The sequence below is a fragment of the Cyanistes caeruleus genome, chromosome 6, assembly GCF_971803275.1.
Source record: "Cyanistes caeruleus chromosome 6, bCyaCae1.hap1.1, whole genome shotgun sequence".
NCBI classification, from domain to species: Eukaryota; Metazoa; Chordata; class Aves; order Passeriformes; family Paridae; genus Cyanistes; species Cyanistes caeruleus.
This window is the reverse complement of record NC_141706.1, coordinates 52,597,423-52,613,745: the sequence shown is the minus strand read 5'-3', so window position 1 is coordinate 52,613,745 and position 16,323 is coordinate 52,597,423. Positions and strand designations below refer to the sequence as shown.

General features: G+C 40.9%; 1 protein-coding gene across 3 annotated transcripts in view; it reads left to right on the top strand.

Annotated features, from left to right (window-relative positions):
* Nucleotides 1-16,323, top strand: part of CCDC88C (coiled-coil and HOOK domain protein 88C) — a 94,544-nt gene that overhangs the window by 33,776 nt on the left and 44,445 nt on the right. For all 3 annotated transcript variants that reach the window (XM_023927686.2, XM_023927685.2, XM_023927684.2), the window contains exons 4-7: nucleotides 3,624-3,693; nucleotides 12,847-12,905; nucleotides 14,487-14,570; nucleotides 15,880-16,020. In XM_023927686.2, the coding sequence (XP_023783454.2) occupies nucleotides 3,624-3,693; nucleotides 12,847-12,905; nucleotides 14,487-14,570; nucleotides 15,880-16,020 (354 nt within the window). The remainder of the gene's footprint in view (nucleotides 1-3,623; nucleotides 3,694-12,846; nucleotides 12,906-14,486; nucleotides 14,571-15,879; nucleotides 16,021-16,323) is intronic.

The following is a 16,323-nucleotide window of genomic DNA, read 5'->3' as shown; positions in this document are numbered from 1 at the left end:
GTGTTGGATGTCTAACTAGAAGTATCTGTTCTTGAAACCATTGCCACTGTCAAAAGACATGGGACAAATCTCTTCAAGCTTAATATATCCTGGTCTTTGGGCAAGGAGCATTTCAGAAACCTACAGGCACTGCATTGAGGCCTGACAGGGATTTTGATTCCTTAAATAACACTTCTGATACCAACATTATTTTTTCACGGAAACCTCATTAGCAACAAAAAGTAAATAAAAAAGACAGACTGTAGTCTGAGGGAGGTGATTGCTGACTTGCAGTAGCTGGCTTCTGAGTTGGTTAAGCTGTGAATCTGGCAATTCAGTTTCTAATGGTTTTAATAATCAGGAAATGGTTACCGTGTGTTGTTGTTGTAACCTTTACTGTTTTAACCAAGCTTTAGTTGTGCCGTAAAAATGATTAAAAGGCTTCTCACGGGAGGAATTAGACTTTTTGCTTGTACAGTTGCTCTCCAGGGTACTTTGGATTGCTGTGGGCTATTTAAAATGTTTGAAAAGCCTGTTTCCCTCTCCAGAACTCCTGCCTGGATGTGTTGCCCTTAGCCATGCTGGTTGCCTGAGGCAGAAGGATACACACACACCATCTCTGCCTCTGCTGCAGAGTCTCACAGCTGTTTGATTTCAAGAGTAACAGCATCCTTTACATGTAATGCAATAATATAACTTGCTGCCCCTGTGGGGAAATGGGTCATTTTATCTACCATTTATTTTTTTGCCTGGGTTTCAGCAGTGTGTCCAGGTTAACCCAATGCCCAGAGTAGCTGTACACTGGGAGATGGTTGGGTCCATGGGGCCCTTTAATTCTCAGTGCCAGTTCACAGGCTGAGAACAGCCCAGTTCCCTGCCTGAAGCCTAAGCTTGACTTCATGTGGCCTTCAAGGAGGAATGATAAGATGTGAGGGGAGCTGAGAGGCCAGGCTGAGGCACAGCATTTTACTTGTGTAAAATGTTTTTATTGTGTAATAATCTGTGTTACTGCTGCTTCAGAGAAGGAAAACAAGAAAACATTGATAAATGATAGAAGTTGAAGAATTCCTGATTTTCTCTTAGGTGGGGGGGATGTTAGTTCTATTTCCAGATGTGGGATTTTGGGCAATTGAGCTGACTCATGGTCACATTATATCCCTGTCAGTCACTGAGAGTCAGCTGAGCTTCACTAACTTTCTGGGGCTTCAGTCTAGACAAAATCTGAGCTAAACTCATCAGTGTAGGAGCATTCCCTTAACACATTTTATCTCATGCTTGCAGCTATGTGAGTGGATGGTTCACTGGTACATTGGTGATAGTTTATTAAACTAAACAGATGATAGTTTATTAAACTGAAATAACTTCGTTTCTCTGACTTGCTTTCCTGAGCTGAAAAAGGAGAGCAGTGACATTTACCTTCCTTTATGAAGTGTTGAGATCTGCTGGTGAGCTGCACTGTGTAACAGTCAGGTGTTATCATCACAACCACTAATCTGAAGGCAGAGGCTTTTAGAATAATACAGATAATTATCTGTTTAAATATTTTATTTTAAAAATAAACGGGTCAGAGTATCACCTCTTGCTACAATCCAAATCTTTCAATCTGAATTAACAAATCACTCTTCCAAGCTTGGGGCCATTTCAGCTTCTATTCAGTGACTGTCAGATTCTTGCCAGAAGATACTGAGCTCAGACAATTATGAGGGAGTTCAGTCATGGTTGTGTTGGGTGGTATATTCAAATAATTTTTCAGGAGTAGCTCATGGGAATGTTAACAGCACAAAGGTTAGAGGTAATGTCTTTTGTGTCTGCCAGTTAAATGGCTAGCGATCTGATGATTACACAAAGACAACGCAAATTCCTTATGCATTCCTGCCTCAGTGCTGCTCCATGTGCTGGGTGACTGGAAGCAGAATTCTTTCTCCTCTTTTTTTGCCATGGAAATTGCTGGCTAAACCTCAATACTTCACTATATGCAAGGTCTGATTTTTTTTGTCTAAAGCCTCAGTGCCATGCTCTATTGTCATAGCACATGTTGCAGTCAAGCCATGTGCTCTTACATCCAATAGATTTTGCACCTGTTTCGGTAACTGGTGCAAACAAACTTTGTTCGATGTGTCTCAAATGCCCAAAATACAAAATGCATTTGGCTAATGGGTCAGCGAATGTTTGGTTGCATTAGCTGAGTTTCACATTACATAAAGGACTGTAGAATTTCATTAACAGCTCAAAAAATCCTATAACCTGAGACACTGAGTTATTTCTACTTTATCCAAAACTGGAACTGTCAAGGAGTGTGTTCTGGAATGGATCAGAAGGAAAAAAATTAAATGTCTAAAACATTTTTTTTAGAATATGTACTCTGCTTATCAAAGACTGCAGACTCTCTGAATTACTTCCACTTTCAATCAGGCTTAATTTTCCTCCTGTGGTATAACTTTGAAAGCAGAGAAATAACAATGGGTAGCTGGGAGAGGGGAAGTGTTTGGGTGAATGGGTGATTGTTTCAGGAAATGTGTTTCTCTGCTGGGCCGTTGTGCTTTTTCCCCTGGTCTGAATGCTTTGCAAGTATCAATGCATGTGCCCTTCCAGTGGCCTAGGGGTAGTCTGGGAAGTAGAGACAAGCCGGAAAAAGGCACCTGCCAAACATTTGGTAGAGTTGTATCTGTGAGCTTTTGTTTCCTGAATTTCAGCACAGCGTTTCAGTCATACAACCTTTTCCTCCTTTTTATGGGAAATACAAACCTGCCTGCAAAATGTTTTATCCAGTTTATCACAAGTGGGGGTGCTGGTAACTGCAAGTCAAAGCTAATAACTGTACTGCTCTGATCTTTGTTTCTGGGGTACATAGCTGATCATATTACTGTACACAGTCCCCTTTGCAATATATTTATTTGAACGACTTTAAGTATTTTGACTGCCCCAGAGCTTGTAGCCTTTCTTCCCCGCAAATTCTGTGATTTCAGAGCAGCTTCAGACAGCTGGTGTTCAGATCTTGAACCTGATGCACCTCCTTTCTGTCATCTCCCCCAAAATAAAATGACCCTGAAGTATGTAATGAACATAATTTAATTGTTTTACTCCTGATTAAAAACAATGCAAATAAATCTAGAACTTAATATCCAGCTTCTCTGAGCAGTGCCAGATGCCTGGTCAAGTGTTTTTCCCCACACATGCTTCCCTGGCCCATCCTTAAATTTCCAGACCCATGAAATAATTTGGGCAATTATTTGAGTTACTCAAACTTCACAGAGTGGCTTAGGTACCTTTGAACCAGCGGCATTTATATGCCCTGAAACATGGCAGCAGCCTTATGTTGCACATCAGATGAATACAGGTCAAGCCTGGGGTAAAGGCATGAATGATTGGTGTGCCTGGCATGGTCATGCATTTATCCTGATTAGTGCCATGGGACCCTTTAAGTTCCATATTAGCCATTGTTAAAAGAGGCAATTAGTCTATGTTAGCTGTGCAACCTGATGCTATCTTCAAATAGTGATTTCTCTCTCAAGTGGGGCTTCCTCTTGTGACCTTTGACCTGCCAGTATGTTAAAAGCTTTATAATTGATGGAGCTTTGTGTTATTTGTGGTGGGATTGATATGGATTCCTTCACACTGAACATTGTCTGTTCTCTTTTGTTTAGGAGGTCCTTCAGCAGCTGATTGTAATGAATTTACCAAATGTTTTAATGATTGGCAAAGATCCTCTTTCTGGTGAGTAGCTCATTGGGTTCTTCATCTGTCTTGTCTGTATTACTAAAGAAAAACTTGATTTTTTTTTTTTTTTGTGTGTGTGTGTTCTTAAACTATCCTGTAATTCTGTTCTAGTTTAGGTTGGAAAGCACCTTAAAGAGTTTGGTCCTTAACACTAAACTATGTCCCTAAGTACCACATTTATGTCTTTCAAATACTTCCAGGGATGGTGACTCAGCCACTTCCCTGGGCATCCTGTTCCTATCCTTGACCACTGTTGGAGTGAAGAATTTTTTTCCTAGTATCCATAAGAGTATTCTTAAGCCTCCCCTGGTGCAACTTGAGGCCATTTCCTCTTGACCTAATGCTTGTTATTGGGAAGAAGAGATCAATCCCCACCTCACTACGACATCCTTTCAGGTAGTTGTAGAGGGCAATAAAGTCCCCAGAGCTTCCTTTTTTCCCAGGCTAAACACCCCCAGCTCTCTCGGTAGCTCCTTGTCAGACATATGGTCCAGACCCTTCCCCAGCTCTGTTGCCCTTCTCTGGACACGCTCCAGCCCCTCAGTGTCTGTCTTGTTGTGAGGGGCGCAGAACTGAACACAGGATTTGCATTGTGACCTCACCAGGGACAAGGGCTTCTACAGGTACAGGGAGACAATCCCTGCCCTGGTCCTGCTGGCCACACTATTGCTGAAACTGGCCAGGAAGCTGTTGGCCTTCTTGGCCACCTAAGCACACCTGGCTGATGTTCATCTCTTGTCAACCAGCACCCCCAGGTCCTTTTCCACAGGGCCACTTTGCAGCCACCCTGCCCCCAGCCTGTAGCGATGCCTGGGATTGTTGCTGATCCAAGGACAGGACCACGACTGCTTTGAACCTCATACCACTGGCCTCAGCCCACCCATCCAGCCTGTCCTGATCCCTCTGCAGAGCCTTCTTACCCTTCAGCAGATCAACACTCCCACCCAGTTCGGTGTCATCTGCAAACTGACTGAGGGTGCCCTCGACCCCTTTGTCCAGATCATTGATAACGAGATTAAAGGAGCTGGCCTCAATCCTGGGCACTGGGGAACCCCACTTGTGACTGGCTGCCAGCTGGATTTAACTGTGTGGACTGAGAGTTGCTCCTAAGGGACTCTGGCAATCAGCCTCCTAAAAAGGCCATAATACAAACATGCTTTTTAATGAACTGTATGTATTTGTAGGCAAACTACAAATGCTTGAGCATCTTTGAATCTCACAACTTTATGTATCTAGAATGTATCACTGAGGTATTTATATACCTGTACATATAAATATACATGTATATTTGCATGTGATGCACATACATGTGTGTGAACTCACTGTTCTTGCCAAAGCCAGAACAGCAGCTGTTTGTTTGTTTGAAAGCTGTGTCTCTTCACCCCTTACTGCAAGTGACCTGGGATGTAGTCTGCTAAAAGACAAAGATGTGTTGTCTTGCAGGTGTTCTGTGTGCCTGTATAATGAGTTTACTTCTTTCTGTATGTATGCACCAGAGTCTCATAGAATTGCCATTGATTTTTGCAATTTCAATTGCAATTGAAGGAACTGTTGCAGATGAAATGTGGGAAGAAATATAAATGAGGCTGGAGAAAAAAAAAAACCAACTTATATGTACAAACAGGAAAAAGTAAGAAAGAGAATGGACAAAAAGGAAAACATTTCTCTGACCACATTGTTTAGATAATATCTGGTTGTACAAAGTATCACACCAGAAGTAAGGTGGAAGCAAGTAAGCTCATGTCCAGAGTCCAGTGCTTTTGATGAGACAAAATGAAAGTTGTTTAGCCTGAAAATTGAGTTGACTTCTTTGAAACACATTTCTGAAACAGAAAGTTGTGTTGCTGTGTTTCTTGATTTTTCTCTTTGTGTTCCCATTCTGTCTCTGTTTGAGCCCAGTGCTAGAGCAGTGAGTGCTAGTGCCAAGGACATTGTATTTGTTTTTACCAAAGAAGGTAAACTGAATGAACAGCAGTGAACACTGTCAGCAGTGATGGGAATGACATGGTAATCAGCATCTCCAGAACAAACAAATGGCAGGAACCTTGGCAGAAGATTCTATTTTGCTGCTCTTAGCAGCTGTAGAGTGCATATGTACAAAAAACATTTATCAGAAAAGAATATTAGCAGACGTTGGATCACTGAAACTCATTCATACTTCTGTGTTAAAATCAGGAGGTGAGTTGGAGTTGAAAGTAAGGAATTCACTTCTTCAGCAAGCAGAATAAAGTCTGCAAGTATTAGTTGGGCTGTACAGGCTACTGTTATGGGCAAGGAAGAAAGTCAAAATACAAGAGCTGTTCTTCTTGGTCATATGGGCAATGGGCTGTTTAGCATCAACACTGTTAGTGAATAGAAGCATCTGGGCCAGCAAAGCAGTATCTCTGCTGGCTAAGTGTCAATGGGAAAGGCTGGCTGGTTTCTTGTCACAGCCATTCCTGAGCGACAGCTGGCAGGAGACTCATAATGTGGTAAATACAGTTTTGGTTCCTGGGAAAGAGCACATTTGAAAGCTGTCCTGTATTCAGCTATAGTTTGCTGTCATTGGCCTGCTGGCTTTTGTCAGCACCATAGATCTCTCTTTGAAGAGGGTACCTGTGTCTCTTGTAGGAGAAAGGCACTGGTGGCATACATGTGTTCCTGTCTTCTATATCCTTTAGTTACAACCAGAAAACTCCCTTGTCTTTCTGAGATCTTTTAAATGTGGTGGTTTGGGGGTTGTTTTGTTTTTTGGGTTTTTTTTTTGTTGTTGTTTTTTGGTGGTTTGTGGTTTTTTTTTTTATGTGGTCTTTTATTTTCCCTATTGCTGACTTATCACTGGCTTTATTTGGCCAAAACATGAGAAGAATAAAAAATGTAACTTCTGGATTGTAACGCCTAAAGTTGATGGAGTCTGTGTGCAAAAACCCCCAACTTTCTCATTTAGCCATATTATATAATGATTTTTGAGAACTAGCCCCAGCTTAGACATAACAGAAGAAGGTGGTGAGCAAAGGAAGACTCCAGATATATTTGTTTTAAATATGTTTAAGGAGGAGAACGTCTGAAAAGCTCATCTTAATCTTACTGTTGGCTAGGCATTTACTGGTAAGATATGCAGGAGAAATGGCTAGAGAAGTGGAGAACTAGAACTTCCCTCAGGAAGGAGAACCTGGCTGAGAGCTTGTGGGAAGCTCTGAGAGAGGGAACAGGAATGAGATGGCTGAGGCAAAGGTGGCAAAGCTGATGCAAAAAGCTGAATGAAGGAACAGGCTGTGATGAGCAGTGTGAGTGATGACCGGGTGATGTCTTTGTTACTGTCCTGCAAAGAGGAGTCAGAAGAAGGCAGGAGCACTTGGGAGGGAGAAAAGAAGCAAAACAAAGATATTCTTTCTCTTAGTGAGGCAGTGATGAAACCCCAGTGTTGTCTTCCCCATCCTGTAGCTAAGTTATCTCACTGAAAAGTCCCTCTTGATCAGAGGAAGAAGAATCAATCCCACGGTCACATTCCTGGAACAAATCCAGTATTGCTTTGCACTGTTTGAGCTGGGAAGGCTCTTTTTGTTTCCACAGATCCAAGACGAGAGAGCTGTTAGATCTGATTCACTGTGTACAATTTCAGTAACTTTTTTCTTGGAACAAGCCCATGAGATGTTTTGCTATGCATGCTTTTCAGAAATTTTACATTTGCCTTCTAAAACACAGCCAAAAGGGGTGTTACAGGCATTACGTTATAAACTGAACAACGCTGAGGCTGTGAATGCTGTTCTTGCTATTTAGTTTGCATTTGGCACTCACTGGTTGGGACAACTGAGGGCTTCTGCTTCTACTCTGCTTTGAACATGAGAATAGTGGAAAAACAGAGCTGCCATCGGAAAAAATTCAGTAGCACTTGGGCTTTTGCATAGGAAAAGGCACACGTCTGCTGGGTTTATGAGCTTTACTTGCTTTCATGTCCTCTAAATAGTCTTGTTCCAGTCCATGGCAAATTTGCCTACTTCATTTGTCCATGGGCATAAAAACAGCAAAAATATTTGTTAGAAGATGAAGGCTGGACTATTTTCTAGAATATAGGGAGTTAAAAATAAACTTGGAAGTTTAATTATGGGATTTAAAAAATTTTCCCAGAAATTTGACTTGCAGAATGATGCAGTTGATGTCAGAGGATTTATTCTCTTTGCTGCACTTTGTGGTAGACAGCTACTACCAGTAGATTTCCTTTTCATTTTCATCTTTCCTCAATTCTTTTTCTTGCTGAACAGCTTTTTCAATTCATTACTGCACCATAAATCCCCCTGTGCTCAGTAAGAGAATCATCAGACTATTTATCATCTATGACATACATTGTTGTAATCGCTTTTACATATTATGTCTGGTTTTAACATACCTTATAAATGGCCACTCATTCATGTGGCCACACAGGGAATATCAGAGCACAGTAATGGTTGTGAACCTCTATTAAGATGCATTTTTTAATTTCTCCATTTCTAGACATTCTTGGTTTTACACAGCTACTGAGTGTACCTGGAATCTTATGGCAGTTAATCTTCTGGAACAGTCATAATCAGAGTGGGGAGAGATGTTAACTTGTTCTCAATCAAGGATGGAAATGAGGTTTTACTTGCCTAAAATAGGCTTATTTCTGTCCTTTCAAAAAACTGCTTATTTATCTACACTTTCAAGTTACATGTTAAGTTTGTGATGAGAGACCCCAAAGTCCGCTAACAAGTGCCTATAGAAAACTCGTTTTCCTTAAAATTGTAAAAGTCTATTCCCACTTGGGTATGCTTCATGTATGGTTTCCTTCCTCATTTTGTTTCACAGTCCTCCAGAGGCACAACAGTTCATAAAATATAAAGTTAATAACAAAACACTGCCTCAATAGTGTAAATTTAGTATTCAAACTTTTCTCACTGAGGATGTTGCTGGAGTTGGGAAAAAAGCACTTGTGTTTCACGCACCCCACATTCTCTGCTCACTTCTAGCTGCCACGTGTGGCAATCCCTCTCCTGCGCTGGATGGAGTAACATCAGAGTAGAAATATGGAGAAACAGGCAGCACATGCCCACAATTGCACTTACTCAGACCCTCTTGTTCCCATTTCCTCTGATATCTTCCCATCCCCCCTCTCATTTTTTTCATTGTTTGTGTTCTCTCTGTACCTTGATCCTCCTTTTTTTGTTGTTGCATCTCCTAATCCCTCTGCCCGCCCTTCTCCCTGAGTCCTGCCATCTGTTTTCCAGCCTCCAGCCCCATGAGAGCAGAGGGATGATCTGGCTCTGGCACAGGGAGGCTCCCAGGATGCACAAGTGGTGTCTGGGCTTTCCTTTCCTTTATTTTCCAGGAAACCTGCTGGCCTTCTCTCAAGGCTGGGAGCAGATGGGCTTTCTGCAAATGCTCCAGGTGTCTGGCTGGCTCCCTTGCAGCACAAACACAGGGTCTGAGAGCAACTGCCCTGGAATTTTAAGAAAAGGAGTAAAAGAAAATTGTTTATTTCTTAATTAGCACTTTTCTGTTTAAGTGATGGTTTGACTCTTGTCCATTTTTCTTGTGGATGCCTCTCTGCAAGGAGCTAAATGTTTGCATCCTAGGTCGTAGGACAGTGTCTTGGTAAGATCAGCTAATAAGCAAGAGTAGACTCAGCAGAGTTTCCTGGCTGTCTGGGGAGGATTTGTCATCCCAGTGAGCCAGCGTAGGGCAGCTGGCAGATTCCTGCTTATGAAGTTCCACATGGAACTTTACCATCTTATAAATGGGCAGAAATGAAGCTGTTTGAAAAACATGAGAGCTGTTTAGAGGGCACGATTGAATCAGGGATGGAGGTCACTTGCTTTTCTTCAGTATGCATTGCAGGACAGAGGTGCTGTCTGGGGTATAAAGCTTCACTGTGGTGCCCTGTAATAGTCCTGGAAGTGCTTCTGATTCATTTTGTCACCGTGGGCATTCCACTGAAGTATGTGGTAGCTCAGCTCTCCTGTGGGTGAGATGAAAGGAGAGAGGGGTAATTAATCCCTTCCTGGCTTGTTTTAAGGTTTAATTGAACATTCTAAAGCACTTGAGATTGGTAGAAAGGTTTTTAATACTCATACCCTATTTTTTCTAAAAATCTCCTGTAAATAGTGTAAATCTAAAAGGCTTTAAAATGTTACTCAAACCTAGCTTGAGAATGAGTGATCTGGGAGTGCCTTTATGTCAACAAACTGTCTCTTACCCATGGGAAGCAACTTCTGAATGAAAGCCCAAGGAGTGGAACTCTTTAATCACACATGATCTTCTGAAACACTTGTGTGGCTGGTATATCTGCTCAGTGGACCTTTAAGCCTTAGAAGTGTTTTTAGTGGGTAGTACAATCTTACTTTCATTACATGATGTAGCATGTCTGCAAGCATAGAAAAAATTATTGAAAAGGAAACCATGGAATAATCCTGACAGCTAAATTTTCACTGCAAGCTGCCAGGGGAGAGAGCAGACTGCCAAATGTTATGTTTAAAACATTAAGAAGCTAATAATTCATTATTATCTCAAGTCTTAATTTCTCACTCCTTTCTATAAATTCTATCTTGTCCATCCCTGCCATGGCTTGCCATGTCTGTCTCCACTTCCTCATGGGAGGACTGGAGTGGGGTAAGGTCTCACTCAAAGGGCTCTCCCCAGGCAAGGTCAGTTCATGTTGGGAGGCCAGGGCTGACCATGGTAAGTTGCTTTGCTGAAATAGCCAAAGGTGTTTCACCTTACAGGGTCCTGCAGCAGCACCAATGCCCATCTGTTACCTCACTAAGAAAATAGCAAAGCCTTGGTGCAGAGAGGTGTAGGGTGTGGTTTGAATGGCTTTAAGTGGCCCATGTGTCTTCAGGATGGTATAGATGCTGTCACAGTTGGGAAGTGGCCCTGGTGTTTTCCGAAATGAGTGATTTCAAGCCACTGTGCTCACCCCAAGGATAATTGGGATGACATGGTGCACAGACTGGAATTTATGGCTGACAGATAAAGGTGCCCAGAGCACACAAGAGTTAGATCTTGTGTCTGGCCTGATCTCAGAGACATGCTCAAATCACTTGTTCTCCATAACTTAATGACTTGGTTTGGTGTCCCACAGGCATGCTCTGCATTTAGTACCTGGTCTTTTTTGCTTTGAAGCTAATGTAGAATGAAACCCAGTGCTGAAACTAATGAGAACTCAGTTTCATGAAAAACTACCTTCTGACCAAACAAATAGTCTCCCACTAGTGCCCTCAAAGGAACTGTTCGTGAAGTAACAGATTTTTATTTTTCTTTTGCTGTTGGTGAAGGATTTTATGTCATTGTTTATGCTTAAGATTTGCTCTTGAGATTCGTACAGAACAATCAGACTTTCACAGACTGAAATTAAATTTGTGTATTAAATTGTAACTTTTTGGGAAAGAGGAAGCCTTGTGTGCCACTGCATACAGGGAGAAGAGTAAGAATGATTATATGTCTTTCAAAACCAGTTTTTAAATATTCTGCAGGGGAATAAGCTTGTATTTATAGGGTAAAGTATGAACTAGCATGTTTTAAAGATGAATGTTTCTGTTGAAGAGAAGTCCTGATTGCAAAATCTTAATGGTTACTAATGCAGGACCTGGATATTGAGAATTGTAGTGTTCATTCATACAGTTTACAGATGACTTTTGTAGGGACATTCTCGAGTCATTATGAAAATGATCATACCTAAAAGTTGTTGAAAAATTTGTAGGTATGTTTGAAAACTGGCTTAGGACGTTTGTGTGCCCGGAAATCAGGAAACAAGTTACTTCCTAAGCTGCCTGCATGTGGCTGTGCTGCCTTGCAAGGTTGTGGGAATGGCAGGAACCCCTGTGGTAATTTAGGTCAGTGCCTTTGTGCAGCTGTGGGGCTGTGGCTGCTTAACTGATGAGTCAGATTAACTCTCCTTCCCTGGCCTTGGGTCCTGCACATGCCTCTGACTTTCTGCCAGGCCAGAGCAACCTCACAAGGGCATGCTGGTGGTGGAGGAGCACAGTTGCACTCAGTATCTATTTAGTGATAGGTGCAATTGAATAGCCAAGTAAATCAGCATAAAATGAAAGCGTTAGTCCCACAATTACACACTCGGGAAGAATGCACATGTGCAGGGATGAGAGCAAACTATATGTGGCCGTTTCGTTTCTTTGTTTCTCTTTCCTCATCTTCCCCCAGTGTGGATGAGGACAGGCTTTTCCTGAACCTAGATCTTTAAAGATGTTTTATTTTCTCATTGAAACTCCTTGCCTTCCTTTGGCACTCTTTGCCTTGCCCTCTGTCTAACTTTGATATATATAATTTCCTTTATTTATTGTTGGATATACATCCAACAATCCACATGAATTTTGTTGAAACAAGCTTGTTCTAAGCTGCACCAGTTCCCCTTGAGGTACTTGAGGCTTTCCCTCTCCTAACCCTAGGAAATTGCCAGCAGGGCTGCTGGTCACAGCAGGATTCCCAGCAGCAGCACCAGGGCTGTGCCTCCTCTCCCCATGGCTCCCAGCATATGGTCAGCTCCTCAGGATCTCTTACACATCCCTCATTCTCTGCCCTATTACCACATGGGGTTTACACTTCAAAGTGTGAACAGGCTTTGATGCAGAACAGGCAGAATTTATTTGCTAAAACATCTATCTCTCAGAGAGAATTTATATGCACAGAATGGTATTCAGCTTTGGGAAGTCTGATTGGCAGCTGTTTTACAAAAGGAGAATTCTGGGCAAATTTGTTGTGAGTAATCCTCCTTTGCTTCTGCCCATGGTGTTTTTGTTTTATTTTGGTGGGGTTTTTGGAGGGAGGAGAACTGTTGGTGGTTTGCTGGGCTTTTTTGCACCCTTGTAGATCACAGCACAAGAGACAAGCATTGGTCATGTGCATTGAACTATTTAAAGGATATTTTTTCGTGATGTATTAATCAGAAAAGCCTTAGAAAGTTATAGGTGAGGATAGCACATCAAGGGAAAAATGTCTTGCCAGATTTGGGATTTTAAACTAATCCATAAGAACTGCATTGTTACATAGAAAATGTGGTAATGTTATAGTAGGCATATATAGATATTGTTAAGGCAGTTGTTTGAAGGTCGTCTTGTTTAAGGCACATATTTTGGAGGGGATCACTTGCAAGTACTTTTCTGTTATACATATGTACTGATGACCTTTTTTACTCTCTAGGTAAAAGTATGGATGAAATCAAGAAGCTGCTGTTGTTGGTTCTGGGATGTGCTGTGCAGGTGATCATTCATGGAAAATAAGATTTTTTTTTTTTAATCTTTCTGGAATGAGAAAAATCTACCCAAAGATTAGTGCTGTATGAACTAATCTTGAGTTCAAGACAGCTTGTGAGCTAAATTGTGAGAAACACAATAGGTGAAGGAAAGAAATGCAGGGTGAGGAAGCACATTGTGTGATAGCAGTAGCCTCAATTTGTTGCCAGTGCTTACTCAGACACAGGATGTGTACTTTTTAACTTCAATAACACAGTGGGATGAGATAAGTTTTGAACAGTGTTCTTGATATCAAGATTGTTGTTGGTTTATTTTCTTACTGTTTTAAAATACAAAGTGGGACAGTACATCTTAGTGCCAAACAAATAGTTTAACAAGTATAAACATTTCTTTAATGAATCATGATTTTATTTGCACAATATTTTGTGTCAAAAATAGCAGATCAATAGATACTTTGTACATTAGTATGGGGCTCTTTGTGTGACACTTGTTTAAATAAATAGAGATCATGTATATGGGAAACTCAGGAGGAATGCACCGCAGTTACCAGATAAAGAAATCAGTGTTCTGCTCACCAAACCTCTGAGGCAGTAAACAATGGCCTCGTTGCAGCGGGCCTTTGCTGATAATTGACCTTGTTTGTAGGTCTGTCTTGTGTTTTTGTCATGCCTTAGGACACTTACCCTGCTCAGCTGTGTCAGCTCAATTATGTCAGGGTAAATCTACGTATTGCAGCTCTGAACTGTTAGTCTTGCATTGCAGCACAAAGAATCGTTTTGGCTGCTGTGCATCCTCAGATCTCATTTGCTGGTCTGAGGTTCTTCCCAAGGAGGTAAATGGTTGAGACTCAGAACCAGGCCCCAGAAGGACACTGTAAATGAGTTTAAAAAAACCCTTTTAAATACTGCTTAAGTTCTTCACAGTGCAATGCTGTTACAAGAAGGCAATAACGTTCTTAGTGCACAATCACAGATATACAGCAGATGTCTGCCTCTTCTAAAGCCTTAAGTAAAAGATTTACTAAAATCTGTTTGTCTGAAATGTCACTCATTTTTTATCCAGAATGTTTCCAGTTTTTTTATCTAAAGCATATGTTGATTTAGTCCAACAAACAACATTGGGCATTGATGTAAATAGTATCTAAAGTGATGCATCTCTTTTCATTGCCAAAACCAAACAAAATGCAAACAGCAAAGCAGACAGGTTAAATGATGCAGTGTAAATGAAGGTTTACATTTGTGCAGCTCCATTAATGAAGCTGTGATGATTTCCTCTGGCTGTTTCTCCACCTCTTGATCACATTGCATGCTGAACTTTTTTTTTAAAAGCAAAACCACCCATTTAACTTAGCTTTAATTGTACTCACTAAAATGTTTAAATAATTTAATGCACATTTTGCTTAATGTTCCATATGGAGCAGTGAAGTGTTATACCTTCTAGTATAATATATATAGTGTAGATCATAAACAGGTTTTTATTAGCAGTGTAGGTTGAGTTTGTTTGGGATTTTTTTAAATTTAAATGAAAAATGGAGCACTAAGTTTTAGGGTATGTAGCACTGTTTCAGCGTATGTTTTCTTTTAACAGTGTGAAAGAAAAGAAGAGTTTATTGACAGAATAAAACAACTGGATATTGAAACCCAAGCTGCCATTGTGTCACACATTCAGGAGGTAGGATTCTTAGTATTGTCTATTTTGATGATGTATCTCTCCCTTACTTGAATTAACAGGATTTTTTTGCAATTAAATATTAATGCTTAGAATTTTGTAATGGATTCATGAACTTTCAAAAAATAATTGAATATGCTACTACACTCATAAGATGGAAATTATAGGTGCTGGGATCATTACTTGGCTCAGTGGTCTTTTAAAGAGAGGCAGCGGTAAATGCCTTGCTTGCTACTTAAAGGTTATGCAGGAGGAGTTGTTGTAAGGATCCATGTGCAATATTGCAAAATCTTGTGTGACTTAGAAGCTGCAGAGCCCCATGCACCAGTGATGTAAGCACTTAGTCCCTGAGCCCTGTGGTAGGTGACACAGCCTGCCCAGTGACTCGCTTCAGACAGGGGCCTCTGAGCTAGATGGTTTTGAAGAGCCAAACTGGATGTATGTTTTCTTTAAAAAGGTGTTTGATCCAATGAAAAGCATTCTTGGATTTCTAAGGCTTCGGAAGAAGGAATGGATATGGATAGGTTTACCAAAGAGTACAGAAGGTCTCTTAGTTTGGAGAGCCAAGTGGAAGTGTCCCTCACTGGGAATGGGTGCTGCCTGTGCCCAGGTGTCATTGCATGCAGGTATAGAAAGCCTGGTACACTCAAATTTGAGGACCAAATAAGGAAAGTATTAAGACAGTATAAGTATTACATTTTCTTAATGTTTAAAAAATAGATTATTTTTCAGAAGGAAAAAAAATTGTGATGAGCTAAGCACATGGTTATAACAAAAGCTGGAACAGTCATTAATTGAACTGAGACTTGCCTGATGTTTCTGCTAAATCAATCAGAGTAAATCAATTTAGGTAGGGTAACAGTTGAAAGATACACTGCTAGCAGCAACCAGGGGTATTTCTGCAGCTGTTACTGCTCCTCCCAGCTGTATCAGCTGCACACTTCTAATATTCATTGAAATCAGGGATTCTTCTTAGTAATGTTCAGTGTGGGATTAGTCCCCTCTCTGTGGCAATCACCTCAGGGTCAGTAAGACAGCTGCACACTTCTAATATGCAAGTGTGTATGCTATTGATCATAATATTTATTTGATCACTTTTAAAAATCAGACTTGATAATTATATAAAAATATAAATACCAAAAATTTCTGGGTATTTTTACAGTTAAAGTAGTTGCATTTATTATTTGCAGCCTGGGTTTGGTAAAATAGATGTGGTTTTAAATGTATGAATAGAAGAAACAGCTGCATATATGGTGGACAAATTTTCAACTCAACCTGTGGAAAGACATACTTTTTTTGTTCCTATTCCTAGGTGACTCACAATCAAGAGAATGTCTTTGACTTGCAGTGGCTGGAGCTCCCAGATATGGCCCCAGAAGAACTAGAGTCTCTCTCCAGGAATATGGTTTTCCACCTCAGGAGGCTCATTGATGAGAGAGATGAATGCACGGAAGTATGAGGACATATCTCTCCCATATAGAGCTCATATGACAAGCAGCAGATGTGGCCTCCATTCCTTCTCTTGTGTCTTGTTTGTCTTGTTTCTATTTCTTTTGCACCTTCCTACTACACATCTGAAAATCTGTAGAAAGAATTTGACATTTCCATTGATTCTGCACTAAGATGCGGTGAAATGATTGGTGAAGAGGAGTTGAGCAGTCTCTTCATGAGGCGGAGACCAAATGTCTCTGCATGTCTGTCCAGTCATTCAGGCAGTGCTTGCTCATCTCTCTGTTGGCATCTAGCCTCCTGGGCT